We start from the raw sequence: 17,743 nt of genomic DNA on the forward strand, positions 1-17,743 counted from the left end.
AAAGAAATGGAAGGTTTCACGGTCACTGCTACTCAAGATTACATGGGATTAATGGAAGCATTAAGAGTGCAAGAAAGTAGAGTTCCGCCTGCCAGCTGAGGCAGTGCAGCTACTGTTCACCCACGGTTATGGAAACAGGGTATAAATAAAAACCAGTAAGAAGATACCTTGTTTTAGCCAATAGTTTCTTTTCTGCTGTCCCCCTCCATTCAAGCAACTGTACTATCTACACACAATGGAAACAGATCTGGATTATAGTTAGTGAAGAAACCTGGTTCTCATTTCAAACTGTAGTATACTGCGGAGCCAGAACAGGAGTATGACTTTTCAATAACTGCCCAGAGAGGCCTAAGCCTCTCTTCTTGAAAATTTGGGGGAAAGGTTTGAGATTCCTAAGACATAATCTCAGGGCACCTGGGTGACTCAGTCAGCTAAGCCTCTGCGTTCGGCTCAGGTCATGATACCAGGGTCCTGGGATCGAGCCCCACATCGGGCTCCCTGCTCAGTGGGGAGCCTGCTTCTCCCTCTGCCCCTCCCCCTGCTCGTGCTCTCGCTCTTAAACACATAAATAAATAAATCTTTAAAAATAAATGATGCTGCCTTTAAAAAAAAGACAACTGCAACAAAAAGAAAAAAAAGAAAAACCTATTGAGAGGGAAAATGAACACAGTTCTCCTAGGTTTCATTTTTTTGTTTCCTGTTTTTTAGTTCTCCTAGGTTTTAAATTAAACAGCTTATACAAAATAGAAAGATCGCAGGACACATAATGACAAAGCAGCTGACCGAATTTCCTTATTTATTAAAGAAGAGAAATAAATTTTGCTTGAATTTTAAAAAATGACATTAAAACTTAGTTATCTTTCCACTGAATAAAACTGAGAAAAAGGCTGGCTTTCAGGTCATATATTTATTTAAAAAAATAAAATGGATCAACAAAGTTACCACATTATTCTGCATGCTAATCAGATTTCCCAAGCCCATGAGATACCATTTCTTGAGCAATAAAAAAAATGACTTCCTCACCAATGTAAAGATAGGAAACCTTTCAATCCAAATTCAAGGTCTTTATCACTAATTCCATCTCATAAGCTAGTGGGATATGTCTGTGCCACAAGCTGAGCTCTTTAGTTAAAGAAAGCCTGAGAAGACACTAAACAAGGATGTCACTAAAAGATGATGATTTGTTAAAATTATAAAGCAACCATCTTTTGGCCTGCAAATATTTTACATTAGACATCTCCACCACTGGGGATCTGCTCCCCAGGACAATTTTATTCTGAATCCAGGATAATTACAAACACGTGGCAATTTTTCCTGCATGCTTCCTCGGGCCAAACCCTGTATGACAACATGTACAATTACAAGATGGGACTTGAAATTCCCACTCTCACACAGGATAGTTAAGGAGTGTTACCAATAACAAAGAAAAGTTATACAACATTGATTATTATAAATTATATTTGTTCTTATCCACCCCATTCTCCTTAATATGTTCGGATTCTTTCCTGCAGAAAACAGGAGTTTCCTATATAACACGGAGTTTACGTCATTAATGATGATTAGAATGAGCTGTAGAGACCTTGATTCTGAAGACATGTATGTGCAGGTGTGACGCAATCTGATTGCAAACACTGACACAATAGCGGATCAAATCAAAGAAAGAGAAGACCTAGAAAGAAGAGAGACCGTTAGATTCTCAGGACCTGCTTAGGCCATCCCTGAGCTTCCTGAAAGTAAAGAGGAGGAGCTTCTCTGACTTTCTTCCTTTCTTTTCAGATTTGTCTTCAATTCCATACGATTTAATAACTTAATTTCCTCACAGACTTTTCCTTTACACTAAGGATCAACAAACTCTCAGAGAGACAGTACATATTTTAGGCTTTGTCTGCATCTCAACTGCTCAACTTTGCCACTGTAGCATGAAGGCAGCCACAGACAATACAGAAATGAATGGCCATGGCTGTGTTCCAATAAAACTTTATTTACAAAAAACACGTCACTGGCCCACAGGATGTAGTTTATCAGCTCCTGCTTTAGTCAGAAATCTGGAATTTTTAAGCCCTGACAAAGGCAGGATTAGTAAGAATAATGCAAAAAATGGCTCAAAGACAAAGCCACAAGGAACTCGCAAAGTCCCATAATTGTGGTTTTCTGGCATGCCAAATCATTACAATTATATGATCTTATCTTTCGGGACTGGCCCACAGAAACAAGAAAACAAGTGGCTTCCAAATCATGAAATAGGACACAGTACAATACTTACCAGGGCAATCCAAAGTACAATATATTCATCAATAAAGCTGTTAAAATACTGGTCCAGAAACAAAAGTGCTGGGCCTATGAATGCTGTGTCGAGCAAATGCATTTCACTTTTAGTCATGTGTGCCACCTGCAAATAAAAGAGACACCGTGATGCAGGCATTTTCATACTAGAGCAACTGTGAGCTACACATTAAATCAGTTTTGTGCTCAAATCACAAGTTTCAAGAATTATTTAGCAATACTGAATAAAAAGTTGAATTTCCAAACTAAAAAATTGACAAGAAGTATGTGTGAGAGCTATACACCAAAGGGAGAGCCCATGTAGCGAAGCCCCCCAAAAGATGCTTTTCATAAAGAGCCTTAATTTGAATGTACAGACTGAGACTGGAGAAGGCAGATAAACTAAAGCACCAAATTAAGCTGCAGTAGAAAGAAGTGTTGCGGAGGTCCACGGAGCTTCTGGTAATGTCAAGTTGTAGCTTCACAGAAGAGAAAAAGAGCTCCCATGTTGATGGAGGACAGCAAACTCTAGAACTGCTCGGGAAGCTGTGGAATGAAAACTAGGGCCATAAAACCAAAACAAGATGAATGTTAAAAACAAAAAAAATAAAAACTCTGGTGCTTACCACAAGCTTATTAGTGATTTTAGCAGATACAAAACCAAATGTCAGTATATAAAGACAGGGATGCTTTTCAAAAAGCTGAACTGCTGATTTCTTATAGATCATTGCAGCTAGGGCAATCACCGATCCAATATGGAGAAAAGGAGAGAGGACGCTTGTTCCCTGTGCGGAGTAAAGAGAGGGGAGGGGTTAACGGCACTCAATACTGTTAGATACCACTTGGATCTGCTGTAAGGCAGATCAGCTCAAACTTCTAAGAACCTCATGGTGCCTGCCAGCCAGCAGTTTCTGTAACTGAATACCAGAACAGCTAATGAAGAAAGCAGTAGCATGGGCTGGTTAGGCCCAAACTGAGGATTTTACTTACATGGCCAGGTTCATTTTACAAAGCAGATCATACTTCTATTTACTTTAAAATTTTTATTTATTTATTTGAGAGAGCACAAGTGGGGAAAGGGCAAAGGGAGAGGGAGGGAGAAGTCCCAAGCAGACTCCACACCGAGTGTGGAGCCCGATGCGGGGTTTGACCCCAGGACCCCCAGAACATGACCTGAGCTGAAACTAAGAGCCAGCGGCTCAACCGACTGAGCCACCCAGGTGCCCCTGATCATACTTTTAAAAATATATATGTGTATAAACGTGCATGTGTCTGTGTGTGCATGCACAAAACAAAAAAGCATGTAAGCATATAAACATATGCACGTATAGATAGAACTGAGAAGGTCTGGATATCATGTTTGTTTAAGACTAAGCAGAAACTCTAAATTAACAAGTATTTTATACAATTCAAATCAAAAAAGCAACTACAAAACCAAGTCCTGGTATAAACAATTGCTGGAAATCTTAACATGTACTCACTGCTATCGTTGATCCATTTTTTCCAACACCACCTGTGAAGATTACACGGAAGTAATTTGTACAGGAAAATATGGTCCCTGCTACAGTACAAAGTGCAGGAAAAATTTTCATTTGAATATTCAGCACTGGAATCTTTAATGGGTAGAGAGAGAGAACAATTAAGATATATACAAATTAAAATAAGAAAATACAACAAACATTTGATTCATATTGCCATATATCCTCCATTCCTTCCAGTTTAGCAAATACTTAAATTAATGAACATTTCCCTCTTTCTATTATAAACAATATAACCAAGAGAAGAGGCTATATAGAAATTAATCTCACTTCTGACACCAACCTTTAAAAAAATTACTGATCCAACTTTATTAATTTGTGCCACTCGCTAAGTAGAGTTCACCTAATGCATCCCAGAAGTCTGGCAACCGTGGAACAGGCTGTCTTCTGGACTTTGTATAAATGAAGTGTACTTTGCCTTTTTCTCTGTACATTTTTGGAACTCTGCCCTTAAATCTGTAGTTTGTTACTAATTGTTACGGGAGAGAAAGTACAGAGCATAAAAGACTAGAAATATTTGCAACTAGATTTAAAAATTCTGCAAACTAGGGAATGGAAGACGAAGGTTGTACTCAGAAGAGTTCCCAACTCCCAACTGTTAGGATACAAGCAGCTTGAAAAAGCAGAGGGCAGCCAAGAAGACATTCATATACAGGACAAAAAAGACATCAAGCACATCAAAGCAGGTACAATTTTGTATCCAAAATTTTAACATGTTTAGTTTCCTTTTCAGAATAAGCAAATAATGTACTTTTATAGTGTACTGAAATACGGATTGATTTACCTAAAAGTAAGGGGGGCTGAGGGCATTGGGATCACATATTCAATCTTGCAAGCATAATATCCACCATTTCAAATGAAATACACTTGTACTAACTTTTTAAAATCATTTAAGATTTTCTTCCTTTTTGCACCTCTCATTCCAGCTTTTAAGAAGGCTCACATTGTGTCCAATATGTGTTGAAAATAGAGCAACATAAAGCGATATATTCTATTAATAGAAACAAATGAGTATAGGTACAAAATTTCAGAAGCCCACAGGGTTTAATAGGCAATGAGTTCTTATAATGAAAACATTTTAATTAGGGCTGTTTATACTTTTTAGGGATACCATTTCAAAACCAAATAGGAAATGTCACATTTCCCACTTTTTTTTGTACATATAAAACCCAAGTAAAATTGGTAAAGACATAAATCTTAATGTTTAGATACTCTATTTCTTCAAAACTCTGAAGAACTCAGTTTGTTTACACAACTCTATGACCTCTTGCAAAACTGCAGCTCAAAAAAAAAAATTGTAATCAACTGTTCAAATTTCAAGTTGTACTATGGCAGTGTTTAGTTTTCTAAAATGAAGTAAGTCAACTTAACAATTAAGCCCAGAACTTTAAGGAGCATCCTAAATAGCCTTCTTCCTTCCCTAATTCATTTCTAAACCCTACAGCCCAAATCAAAACTTGTTTACAGTAAAGGAGAAAATCAACACCATGGATGCTTTGAGCTCCAAGAAATTTTTCTGCTCTAGTTCAGAAAACTAGGGATATTGCAATCTTAATCTGATGCACCTAGCTTAAATTTAATACCCTTGCTAGTTTCCTTTTCCCTCCAGATAAAAAGGACCTGTATGGCAAAGGGGGAAATACTACAGTCCCTCAGATTTCAAAAGAAGCAAAGCATTAAGCCATTACAGGGGCATGCCTGTATTAGGGCCAGGGTATCAAATGAGTGCCAACCTTAGAGTAGCAATAATCTGTGCCACAATACTACTACAACTATAATTAAAATTTGGTGAAAATGCTCTTAGGTAAATGGAAACTGTTGCCTGTTGAAAGAAGAAAGAATAAACAGAAATATTGAAGAAGCCAGGCAAATTAGTAAATGGCTTGGACCACAAAGTAAGCAAGCAAGCTACAGACTTAGGAGAAAGGTATCATAAACATTCTTAAGACCCTCTCCACTTCCATCATATAGGATAGCTATATACACCAAACCATAAGCTCCTGAGTGTAGGATTTTGTTTGCACTGATTTTTATACTCTCTGTAGAGCCGTGCATATTATAAGTGCTAAATATACACTTGTGGAATGAAGATTAAGATCTCCCTTTCTCTTACTCTCTATGCAGAATTATTGTATGGGAGAATATGAAGACACATCTTGCCCCTATATTAAGAAGGAAAAAGGATGTTAGCTAAGGAAAAAGGATGCTAGCTACAAGAAAATCTGAGGCAAAGTGAAGGAAAAGCTAGAATGAGAAGAATCCCAAGGCTCACCATGCAATCCCTTAAAACTCAGCACCAACTGAACCACTTATAAAAAGCACTAAAACTGTTGTTGCCATTTTCACCTCCCACCCAAGATCAAGGAGGGTGGGCACATTCTATCTTCTTCAATTTTTCCCTTTCTGTCCTCCTTCTCTTGGAACTTGTCTAAAGCAACCAACATGTATACACTCTACAGAAATAGCAAGGACCGATATTGAAAACACCTTCATCAGAGCTCTGGGTCTTTTGGACTAGGGAGAGTAAGAACTCCCTCGGGTCATGGTTTCTGCTCTACAGCCAGGGGAAAACCCTCTGGATTCATGCTACCACATTATGCATTTAAATAGTACCAATCCAATGTAATTCATTTTAAATAAAGTTAGAGATAGAAAAGCATTATTAAATTCTCAGATTTACCAGATTACAATGGACATGTTTTGGTTCAACAGTTTGGATCAATATAGAATATCAATTATTAATTTGTTAAGACTTAGGAGCATAAAATGTTCTTATAGGCTTTGCAAATTTCAGCAGAAATATAATGTATCACTTTGAGATTAGATACTATTAACTGTCTTCCAAACAACATGGCAATGATTGTTTATAAATACTTTTAATATAAGTGATTTCCATCTAAATTTAATATAACAATGATTACAGTGTCTACCAAGTGTTTAAGGAAAATCACCATGTCTTAATTATTTAAGTGTAAGGGTACTTCTTCAGTCTTTTAGTTTAAGAATGAGACACAAATAAATTACACTACAGAGTAGGTCTTTAGTTCTACCTAGGGAATTCTGAAACTTCACCTGAAGTCTCTCACGACTTGCCTTAACTGGATTCCAGAAGATATCTCATGATATAGTACACATTTAATCAACTACTACATTTAAAATAATCAAACATCAGTGAAAGTGACCATGAGGGGATTACATGTGGGTCCCTTTCAAAGTGATGATATTCTCCTTTAAAAAAAAAAAAAAAGAAGAGTGATATGACAAATGATAGTTTCAAGACATTCCAAAAGAATATACTCTTTTGGGGAAGCAATACAGAAATCAACAATACGGATTGTTGTTTTATGTCTTGCAATGTGTAAACCTGTGCACTGACTTTTGTGCATGAAAATAATTTCTTTCCTTAAAAAAACACTCCATAAAAAACCACCAACCAAAACCAAAAGAACTAATTACAGACTTTGGTAAAAACCCATCTTCTCTGAAGAAAAAAAAAAAGCAGCAGCAAGAAACGGGTAATCCATAAGCAGCAGATATAAATCACTTATCTTTGCAAAACAGCTGATCTTCTGGAATCAGCTTTATGAAGACATTTGTACTGTTTTTGTTTGTTACCATAAATTTGTTTCCTAACTATCAGTAAAAGCCTTTTATGAGGATTTGGAAAGCAATGTCAATTTTATGCCCTCGACTTCAAAAGGGATGAAAATTTCACATCTGGGCCCTAAACAGGTATCTTTGCTCCATTTTGGCACACGAATAAGTGAGAATATTACATGTAATCTTTCCTAAACTAACATAATGCGATTTGAAACATCATATTCATGGGGCGCTTGGGTGGCTCAGTCGTTAAGCGTCTGCCTTCGGCTCAGGTCATGATCCCAGGGTCCTGGGATCGAGCCCCACATCGGGCTCCCTGCTCTGCGGAAAGCCTGCTTGCTTCTCCCTCTCCCACTCCCCCTGCTTGTGTTTCCTCTCTCGCTGTGTCTCTCTCTGTCAAATAGATAGAAAAAAAAAAACACCATATTCACTGATGAATATGGGCCAAGTAAAAAGAAAAAAATATGGTGGTCTGAGGTCAATTATGGGAATCTGTACCGGGAACTGCTCAAAGAATACACAGTATTTCTCTGAGCCTCCAAATATCACCAGAGAAGTCAGGCCCTTCCCTATCAGTTTAATGATGGTCACAGTACGGCCAGTAACACCAAGACAAAGGCCTGGGAATCTGTTTCCCTACTGCAACCTAACCTCACTACTACTGGAACTGGATTGCTGGGCCTGGGGATTTTCAGTCTTCGATCTGAGACTTCCTAAGGTCACTCTTTAAAATATATAATAAAAAAGGATGATTATATTAATTATCGATAAAGACTGAACAAAATATTTGATCCTTTTAAAAGAAAAAAAAAATCACTTCTGTTAAGTACATGTATATAAATCCTAGTAAAAAAGGTACCAAGTGTACCTGAAGCAAATTCACTGCCAGGGACCACCTAAAAAAAATAAGGATATATACGGCCTCAGTCCATTAAGTGTCCGATTCTTGATTTTGGCTCAGGTCATGATCTCAGGGTCATGAGATACAGCCCTGAGTTGAGCTCTGTGCTCGGCACAGAGCCTGCTTGGGAGTCTCTCTCTCCATCTGTCCCTCCCCCCACCCCACTGTGCGCTTTCACACGCGTGCTCTCTCTCCCACACACACTCTAAAAAAAAAGATCCTCTCTCGCCTCTGCCCCTCCCCCCTCGCTCTTGCACTCTCTCTCTCAAAAAGAAAAAAAAGGATGTATGTATAGCCTATAACTTCATTTGCAATAATGCTTTATGTATTTCCATACTGATAAGGATAATCAGGTATATATAACCAACGCTGACTTGTTTTCCAATGATCAAGCCAGAAATCAGTTTTTGGTTACTGGTATGACAAAACTTTATCGGTAATTTATATATGTTTAAGATAATATACTTAAAAAATTTTGGAAGAGGGGGGATTTTGGTATAAAACACAAAGTCTATGAACATAATAATCAACATAGTCAAGAGATACAAAAAATTTAAGTCAACATAAAATTGACCCTCGAACAACATGAGGATTAGGAGTGCCCACCCACCCCCAGCTCCATGCAGTTGAAAATCTGCGTATAACTTTTGACTCCCCCCCCAAACTGAACTACTAATAGCATACTACCAACCAGAAGCCTTACTGATAACACAGTCAATTAACACATATCTTGTGTATATATATTATATACTGTATTCTTAGAGGAAAGGATATGAGAGAAAAGAAAATGATATTAAGAAAATCATAAGGAAAATACATTTGCTGTGCTGTATGAAAAATTTTTTGCATATAAGTGGACTCTCACAGTTCAAATCTGTGTTGTTCAGAGGTCAACTGTATATATAAAAATAACAATATTTTTAACCTACTGGAAAGTAAAATAAAAATTTCTCTATATATCTATATATCTATATATCTATATCCATATATCTATCCATAGAGCTCAGATTTCACTAGAATATATCTTAGATTTCACTAAAGACCCATTGGCTTTTGAGACTAATGTGTAGGAAAGATGTGAATTTGCATGATATTATATACATAACTGGACAGTTTCAGAATTTTCCTGGTTGACTATGGATTATTTTTATTCTTTTATCTCCTTCCTTCTCACAACCCTATCCCTCCCAACAAAAGGCATTAAACAATTTCTGGTGATGAATACTCAGGGAAGTATGTCAATTACACCTCCTCAAGTATCTAATTTACCATCATAAAGTGAATTAAGTATGGGAAAGATCTTGTTCAATTTCCTTTATACCTTAAAATTCATCTGAATTTTTAAGAATCGTTTGTTTGGGAGTAGTACATCTTTTGGTTAGATCACACCAAACAAACTGTAAATTCTGAAGCAGTGGTGGTAGTGATCAGCAGTTACCTGGACCAGGGCTTACAAACTACTGTGGCTCAAATCTGGAAGGAGTAATTCCAACTGTAAGAGCGGCTTTCACTGATACTGTAATTGATACACACTGTTCTAAAGGCTTTACATGTATTATTCATTTAACAAAAAAGAATAACCCTATGAAATAAGTACTGTGATTGTCCTCATTTTACAGAGGAGGAAACTCAGCCACAGTGAGTTGAGTAACAGATGGTGTTCACATCATAGGCAGCGGAGCCTGGATCAAACTCAGGCAGTCTGGTTCCTAAGTCTTGGCTGACATATTATATATATTATGTCCCCTCTTTCAGAAATTTGTGGAAAAAATATTTGTGTTTATAGGTCAGGTTGAAAGTCAAAGTCCTGGCTTGTTAAAACAATTCTATGTCACCGATTTCAATAAGCATTTGTTCTATTTTGGGGCTAGTTTATTTACTACCCCAAATTTGTTAATTCAGCTTTAAGCATATGATAGAAAAACTAGTAGACTCATATAGCTCAGAAAGAGAAAAAAAGTCTCATCTTGTCATTGGTTAACTTGGTATACTACCTGCTGTTTCCTCAGATGTAAAATGGGATGACAAATAATAATTCAAATAGCCTTCAAAAACAATAGCCCTGGAATGGACCTAATGTACTACCTAACTCCAAGTAGTAAAATTCACCATTCCCTAAAAAGAAGTTTGTGTCCTACCATTGCTGTGGTTTTTCATTTTCATAAAAAATAAAATAATTTTACATATCACCCTTTAACTGGATTATCCTGTATTAGAAAACACAAGCAAAAGACAACATGCATTACATGGGATACACAATGTGAACAAAGTTACCATAGATTGCCAAAAAGGTGGTCCTCCAATCACTGCCAGCAAATGCATGATTATTATGAAGATTTGCACTTCAGTCACATCAATTCTGATTAGGTACAAAAAGCCAAAAAAGCAGAATTACTCAAAACAATTTCAAGTTAATTACTTGCAAGCTTAGCAGCATTCCTCTATCATGCACAATAGAAAAAAATTTCAAATATTGAGGAGAGGGGAAAAGGAGGTGTCAAAAATTTGTTATGAGCAAAATCAAATAAAATCCAGAGGCTTTTAATTTAATTTGATGAATTTCACAGAGCAATAAAAACCCCTCCTTTCCATAGGAAATTTCTGACTCCTTGAAGTTGGGCTGAAACTATAGCTTAACCTTTCCCACCAAAAAAACAAAAACAAAAACAAGAAAAAAAAAAAAAGAAAAAGGGGCTGGGGCAGGGTATGTGTGTATTAAATTTTGAGTCTCAAGCAGAGAGGACTGCATTGTACTGCTATATAATATGAAATCTTGAAACAAGTGCTTTGTAATACCAAGTGGAGGAAATGGTGAGTTTTTACTAAAACAACATAAATCACCGAGATCTTACAAAACTTACTGCCCTTTAGTTATAGTCATTTAATGCCTTCCATGGTAGGGGGTTTGAAAAAAAAATTTCACTCAATTCTCAATCAAATTCTTAAGCTTATTAGGTCAACTACCCTAAGATCTCTGGAAAGAAGAACTAAAAGCAGCCAAGAATTAGTTTTGAGGTTGCTGAAAATGATCTTATAGTCAAGAAAAGACAAACCTGGTACAAAAACAGGGCAGTAGAAATTAGAAGTCTGAAAGCCTGGAAAAAAAGAATATGGACAAAAAGACTGAGGAGCAAAGCACAAACTGGTATTCCTTTCCTTCTATAGATTAACACTTTGTATAATCTTGAGATTATCATTCTCAGATTATTGGATCCAAAATTAAAATTCTCAGAATTTATCCTAGAGATATGGTAGCACAAAATGTTTGCACAAGGTTATTTATTACAGCATCATTTATAATAGGAAAATTTTTAAAATAGCCCTCAGTGCGGGAGTAGTTATAGAAATTCTGGTACTTCCATACAATGAAATTTGGTAGTTTTTAAAAAAAGAGTGGGCAGCTCCCTACATAGTGATATTGAAAAATATCAAAGATATACTAGGTGAAAAGGAATGTTGCAGAGTGTATAAATGGTATTTTTTTGTGTAAAAAAGAGGAAAAATAATATTCTATCTTTATTTTTGCCAGTAATTACATAACAAATTTCTGGAAGGATGTACATTACAAACTAAGAACAGTGGTTACCTATTGGAGAGGACAGTGTGGGAATAGACAGCTGGGAGATGAGGATGGGAAGGAGACCATACACTGCATACCTTTTTTATAATGTTAGTTTTAAACAAAGTGAATAATTTATCTATTAAGAAGGTAAATTTTTAAAAAAATTAGTCCAAGAAAAATAGGTATCAACAGTAAGGGGATTCAATTCCCAGAGTAGAATGGAGCACCCATTTCTAAAACTGACACTTAAAACATATAATGTGAGCTAGATAGGTAAGCTTTCATGCCCATAATAAATAACTAAGTTGAAACCAGTCTCTCATAACTAAAAAAACTGAGCTTTGTTTGCTCAAGAATGTTTTTTGAACAGAAGCTTATTAAATTGCAAACATATAGTGATGTAGTTATCTTTAAATACACATTTATTGGGGGGAAAATGGACTGAATTAGGCTAAAAAGAATCTGTAGAGCTGACCTGATGAGTGGTGTTGCCAATAAGGGGAATTACACTCAGTAGCAGATTCAGGAGACTAAGCAGGTGTCAAAGATGATCGACTCTGTCTTGGGTGGAGGAGGGTAGACATCTTACAACATTTTTCTGGATATATGAAGTAGCCTTTTGGGAGGGGAAGGGCCAGAAGTATAGAATTACAAAATAAAAATGGAGGGAACCTCATGCAATTTATCTTTGTACCTTGGATGAATGTAAAAGAGAATAGGAAACATGAAAGATCTTTACAAAGCCCCAAAATGGGATTCCTAGGTTAAATTTTATGGATTAGCTTGTTTGGAAATTTTGGAAGACAGAATTTTCTAAACCATTCTGATACTGTCATTGTATTTAGATCAACAATGCCTTAATGTTAGGAGGGAGAGCCCGGGAAAGCTTACTTACCAGTTGTAGGTAGTTAAGAATATTTTTTCCTGTTTGCTCATCTGATTTAGAGGAATACTCAGTACTCCTGGATGAGCCCCTCCTGCTCTGAATCATGAGAACTGCCTATCACCACTCCTGGAGGTGTGGCTCTAATCTTGACTGTCAATGAAAAAGGGTGCAGTAAGAGGCCATCCCCAGAGACAGGAACTAAACAAGCTAAGAGGACAGGAGGCAGAAGCTATTAACAATGAACAAAAAAGTCAACGATTCTATTTAGGAAAGAGGGGTTATGTGGCAGTTCATCTTCCCACCTTTCCACTAAGAAGTCTCTTAGTATGGGCTGAACTTATTGTAACATGTATTAGGACAGGGCTCATTTCACTCCTTTTGGCTGGGGAGGAAAGACAGTTATCCAGAAGGAAGAATGTTATAGAAAGGTAGGAATCTGGCACTTCTGTAGTCACTTCCTTATTATTATTTTCAAAATAATAACATGGGTGATAAAATTCCCAAATGTTGGGACTTCTCAAAACAAACAAACAAATCATCCTCCATAACTACATCAAAAATAAGCCCTTCAAGATATAAAGAATATATGGTAAAAGAGCATCCAAAACACGAGTGATTTTTTTTTTTTTTAAGACATATGGGAAAACAAATCTCTTCTCCACAGCATTAGATTTCCACAGCCTAAAAGTTTCAGAGGGGGAAAACTCAATGATAATCCACTTAATTTTCTATAACCATGAAGGTATTTGAATATCCTGAATGGTACTGCTTTAAACAATTTCCTATTTCTACTTTATTTTAGTATAGGTTGTCGAAGTACAAAAGGAACCTCCCCAACGCTGTGTGAAATCCACTTAAATCACTACCGCAAGCCAGCAATAAACAACATTCTGATGGCTACCACAGAAGACAAATGGAAAGAAGCAAACCAGTTGTGGAGACTAAGCTCCCTCATTCTTCTGATGGGGAGGCTCTAATGTGGCACTCAAAATAACTTTGAATAGTCATAATAAATCCCCTGGGCCCATCACTCCTAACAACATCTCAATGGTCTATTGACAAAGAGGTAAAGAGATCAAGGTACCTTAAATGAATATGAGTAATTTTAACTTCTAAACAGGGAACAGAAACTCTCTCTAGTTGGAGAGAAGAACTCATGGGGCCTTCATCAAAACAGAAAGGCAGCCTAGATCAGTTATTACATCAGAATTACAGGTTTACAATATGACTCAGGGGTGTAACAACCCCAAACTACCTAAGTTAACTAATTATGAAGAAAATTTCTGTTTTGAATTTCATTTTTATTTTTTAGTGTTTAGAGAGATACCTAACAAATGCATTTGGTTTGAATTCCAACAAGACTCAGGAATAACAGGGATGTGAAAGGACTTAAATGACATTCTGTGAAAGTTGGTAAGCATGTTAATCATCTTTTCCCAGAATGTTTTATGTCTTTCCACTTTAATATCAGAAATAAGACAAGTTAATCTATTTTTCTTGTACGTGTAACATATGCATTCAAAGATATATTTGCAGGGCGCCTGGGTGGCTCAGTCGGTTAAGCGACTGCCTTCGGCTCAGGTCATGATCCTGGAGTCCCGGGATCGAGTCCCACATCGGGCTCCCTGCTCGGCGGGGAGTCTGTTTCTCCCTCTGACCCTCCTCCCTCTCGTGCTCTGTCTCTCATTCTCTCTCTCTCAAATAAATAAATAAAATCTTTAAAAAAAAAAAAAAAAAAAAAAAACAAAGATATATTTGCAGCTAATTTGCAAACATAATTTGTTATACCACACATAGTAAATGTAATGGTGTTATAATCTGGGTTGGCTATTAGCTTGGTTAACACAGAATATGCTCTAGGGCTAAATTCACAACGTCAAAAAACCCCAAATTCGTACAACTTGACTTGTGAGCTATTTATTATTTAAAAAGAAGAATTTTGTTTGAAAAGACATCCACTGAGGGTGTCTGGAATCCTATTCAAGAATTTGATTGTTATTACCTACAGATTTGCAATTATCTATAAATGGATCTGCAGGTCTAGGGAGCTTATATATAACCAGAACACTTATTATACCAGAAATACCATGGGTGGGGTGAAATCTTGGTAGACTGCAATGAAGACTGGCCTAGAAATTGATCATACTGCCTTCCAATATTTTACTTTCTACTCTTGATAAGGGACAAACTGGGCATGGCAAGCTAAATGTTAAGTAACATTAACCAGACAAGTGAATGATAACTATGATATTTTAAAATCAAGTGGTACATACAGAGAAATTCTAAGCATCTATTTTTGAGATAAGCTGAATTATTTAAAACCGTATTATCTACCACATGAATGACTACATGGATCTTTCGATTATCTGAGAAGACTAAAAAATACGAACAACAGCAACCCATCCAGGGATTTTTGAGTAGGAAGACAAAAACAGCCAAAGGCTTAAAACATAGTAAGTCCTCTAAGAAGAACTCAAGTTCAGGTCTCACATTTAAGGGGACAGCAGACTCTTACGCCCTTGGAAACAGAAGAATTAGGAGAGTCCTCTCACCTCATTTAGTAATAATGTTGATGGAGTTAAATGAAGGGATCATGGACCTATTCTTCCTCTCAAACTAGCACAATCAATTCTGGAACAAATCTGGAAACTGTTGGGAATTACTAACACAGGTCTTAAAATTAATATAATAATAGTGGTAACAAACACTATACACCAGGCGCTATAGTTAGCACATTACATTTTGACTTTTTTAATCTTCACAACTATCCTAGGAGGTAGGAACTACTGCCACCATTTTATAGATGAGGAAATTCAGTCAGATAGGTTAACTGACTTTTCAAGGTTAGACAGATAATACATGGCAGAGCCTTGAAAGAATCTGGAAGTGTTGTACCTACACAATGCTAAAAACTCTTTAGTTTACTGATCAACTGGGGTAAAATTTGTCCTAAGTTTTTAACTTTTTATCACTAAGGAGCCCACACAGGATGATGTTTCTTATATACTAACACAACTTTTCTTAAATTGGTAGAAAACAACAGGCAATAGAATAGGAAGTTTAGATGCTAATAAATTAAATTAACTCGAAACAAAATATAATGAACAACTCTTTAAGCTTATTTTCCCCCTGAACTTTGTAAAAAAAGAAAGAAAAGAAAAACCCACAAAGAAACATATGACAGTCTCATTTCAATGATCAAATCAGTTAAAGCAACAAATATTAAAAGCAAATCTCTGCAAGTTAGCAACTGATAAAAGAATGCATTTCCAAAAGATTTTTCAGGACGTTAAAATTAAAATGCATTAGTTTCTAGAAACATTTTAATAGGAAAGGCTCTGTAAATACAGGTACTTTGTTATCATAAACAAGGTGAAAGTCATTTAGTCAGTATTCTATTTTCACTAAGAACACTGGGGAAAAAAGACCTTTGGTGAGTGTAAGTAATTAATAATCATAAATGAGCCATCAAAAATTATAAATGTAGACAACGGCAGTGAGCATAAATTTTCAGGTCTTTGAAGAAAGTGCCAGAAGACAGGTTATGGGTAGAGGGGTGCTAAAAAATGACACATTCTTAACTATGCACATTATTTTACCCTACGAAGGACTCCCACAAATAATTATGCAAATACATTGTAAATTCAAATGAAAATGGCTTTTGTTTTGCTGCTAAATCATGCCTATAGTACCTCTCAGTATTTTCCAAATTCTAAACTTATTTTGAAAAAAAGATGTAGACTATCCCTCTCTTATTAATCTGTCCCCAAAGACGTCACTACTGCCACTGAATAAATGGATTTACAATGCTGCAAGATACCTTTCAGAAAGAACTCTGCTACCAGACTTACTATTTCTATCACATTATTGAAACATTTTTGGGCATGGGGATTCAATATAGGAAACCTAATGCAGCCTTGTATTGCTAGAATGATCTGTTAGGTGTCCATATGAACAGTTCCCCAATACTCCCTGAAAGCAAGATAAATGGAATTTAAGTTCTATTTTTCTTGTGAATAAACCTTTCATACTAAAGTGTGGATTCTTGGCTATTCTACTGGGAAACCATTTTCTAGTGAATCTTTTCGAACTTTTAAAAGTCATAAGGTCAAAATTATAATTCTAATATGAAAGGAAAAGGAGATATTATTCACTCAGCATCAATTAAGGAAATATGGATTTACTAAAAACAAACCAAACCTGAAAAAGGAGGGTATTCAAAAGATAGCTATAGTAACATGAAAAGCAAAGGATACTTAGTTTTAAAAGCACACCTAAGAGAAGAAAACAATAAACAATACAAATAGGAATGAGAATAGTTTCAAGCATTAATTTTTTAAAAAATCAAGTTCATCGAAAACAGAAGAAGTGGTACTAGATTGCTTAAAGAATATATTCTAAAAGAGTTAAGAGAATACACAGAATCTTTCCTATTACTATTAAAAGTCCTCTCAATTCACTTATCTAAAGGGCAACCCTGCTTTATTCTATTTTCAAAATATAAATATCAAAAAAAAAATCTAGTTAATGGTGGAAAGGTATTTGTTTTAAAAATATTACATAGAGGAAAAATCATATTAGGTATAGTAGGTAAGTGAGATAGATAATTTTTTTTAGCATCAAATCACCAGAAATATTATCTTCAAAAAATTTTAATAGGGTGGATTTTTATTGCCCTATATATATTAAAATTATTTTCTATTAACCTGTTTGTCTGTGAAATACCACCAGAAGACGTTTTATTTTTTACATTTTAATTACTCTGTGCATGACAAAGGTGCTGTCTTTATTGAGTTCACGCCACTGTTCATTGGACAGCATCAATATTCTAGCAGTTACCGTGAAGTTCCAGAACCAAGGTCCCAGGGTTCCTGTGAGAAGCTGGCATATTATAATTATGATCTGGGACTCTGTAACATCGAATCTATGCATAAGGAAACAAACATTTCAAAATAACTTTACTCAGAGCTTTTGCCAAAGAGCCTTACAGGTAG

The 17,743-nt window shown here is 36.0% G+C and overlaps 1 protein-coding gene across 2 annotated transcripts in view; it reads right to left on the bottom strand.

The window, feature by feature from the left end:
- Nucleotides 1-787: 787 nt before the first annotated feature.
- CEPT1 (choline/ethanolamine phosphotransferase 1) overlaps nt 788-17,743 on the bottom strand; it is a 37,473-nt gene continuing 20,517 nt past the window's right edge. For both annotated transcript variants that reach the window (XM_032421639.1, XM_032421647.1), the window contains exons 5-9: nt 10,576-10,660; nt 3,744-3,875; nt 2,889-3,047; nt 2,264-2,389; nt 788-1,669 (exon numbers count right to left, since the gene is read on the bottom strand). In XM_032421639.1, the coding sequence (XP_032277530.1) occupies nt 1,550-1,669; nt 2,264-2,389; nt 2,889-3,047; nt 3,744-3,875; nt 10,576-10,660 (622 nt within the window). In that variant the 3' untranslated portion in view covers nt 788-1,549. The remainder of the gene's footprint in view (nt 1,670-2,263; nt 2,390-2,888; nt 3,048-3,743; nt 3,876-10,575; nt 10,661-17,743) is intronic.

The sequence above is a fragment of the Phoca vitulina genome, unplaced genomic scaffold (assembly GCF_004348235.1).
Source record: "Phoca vitulina isolate PV1807 unplaced genomic scaffold, GSC_HSeal_1.0 scaffold2, whole genome shotgun sequence".
Classification (NCBI taxonomy): Eukaryota; Metazoa; Chordata; class Mammalia; order Carnivora; family Phocidae; genus Phoca; species Phoca vitulina.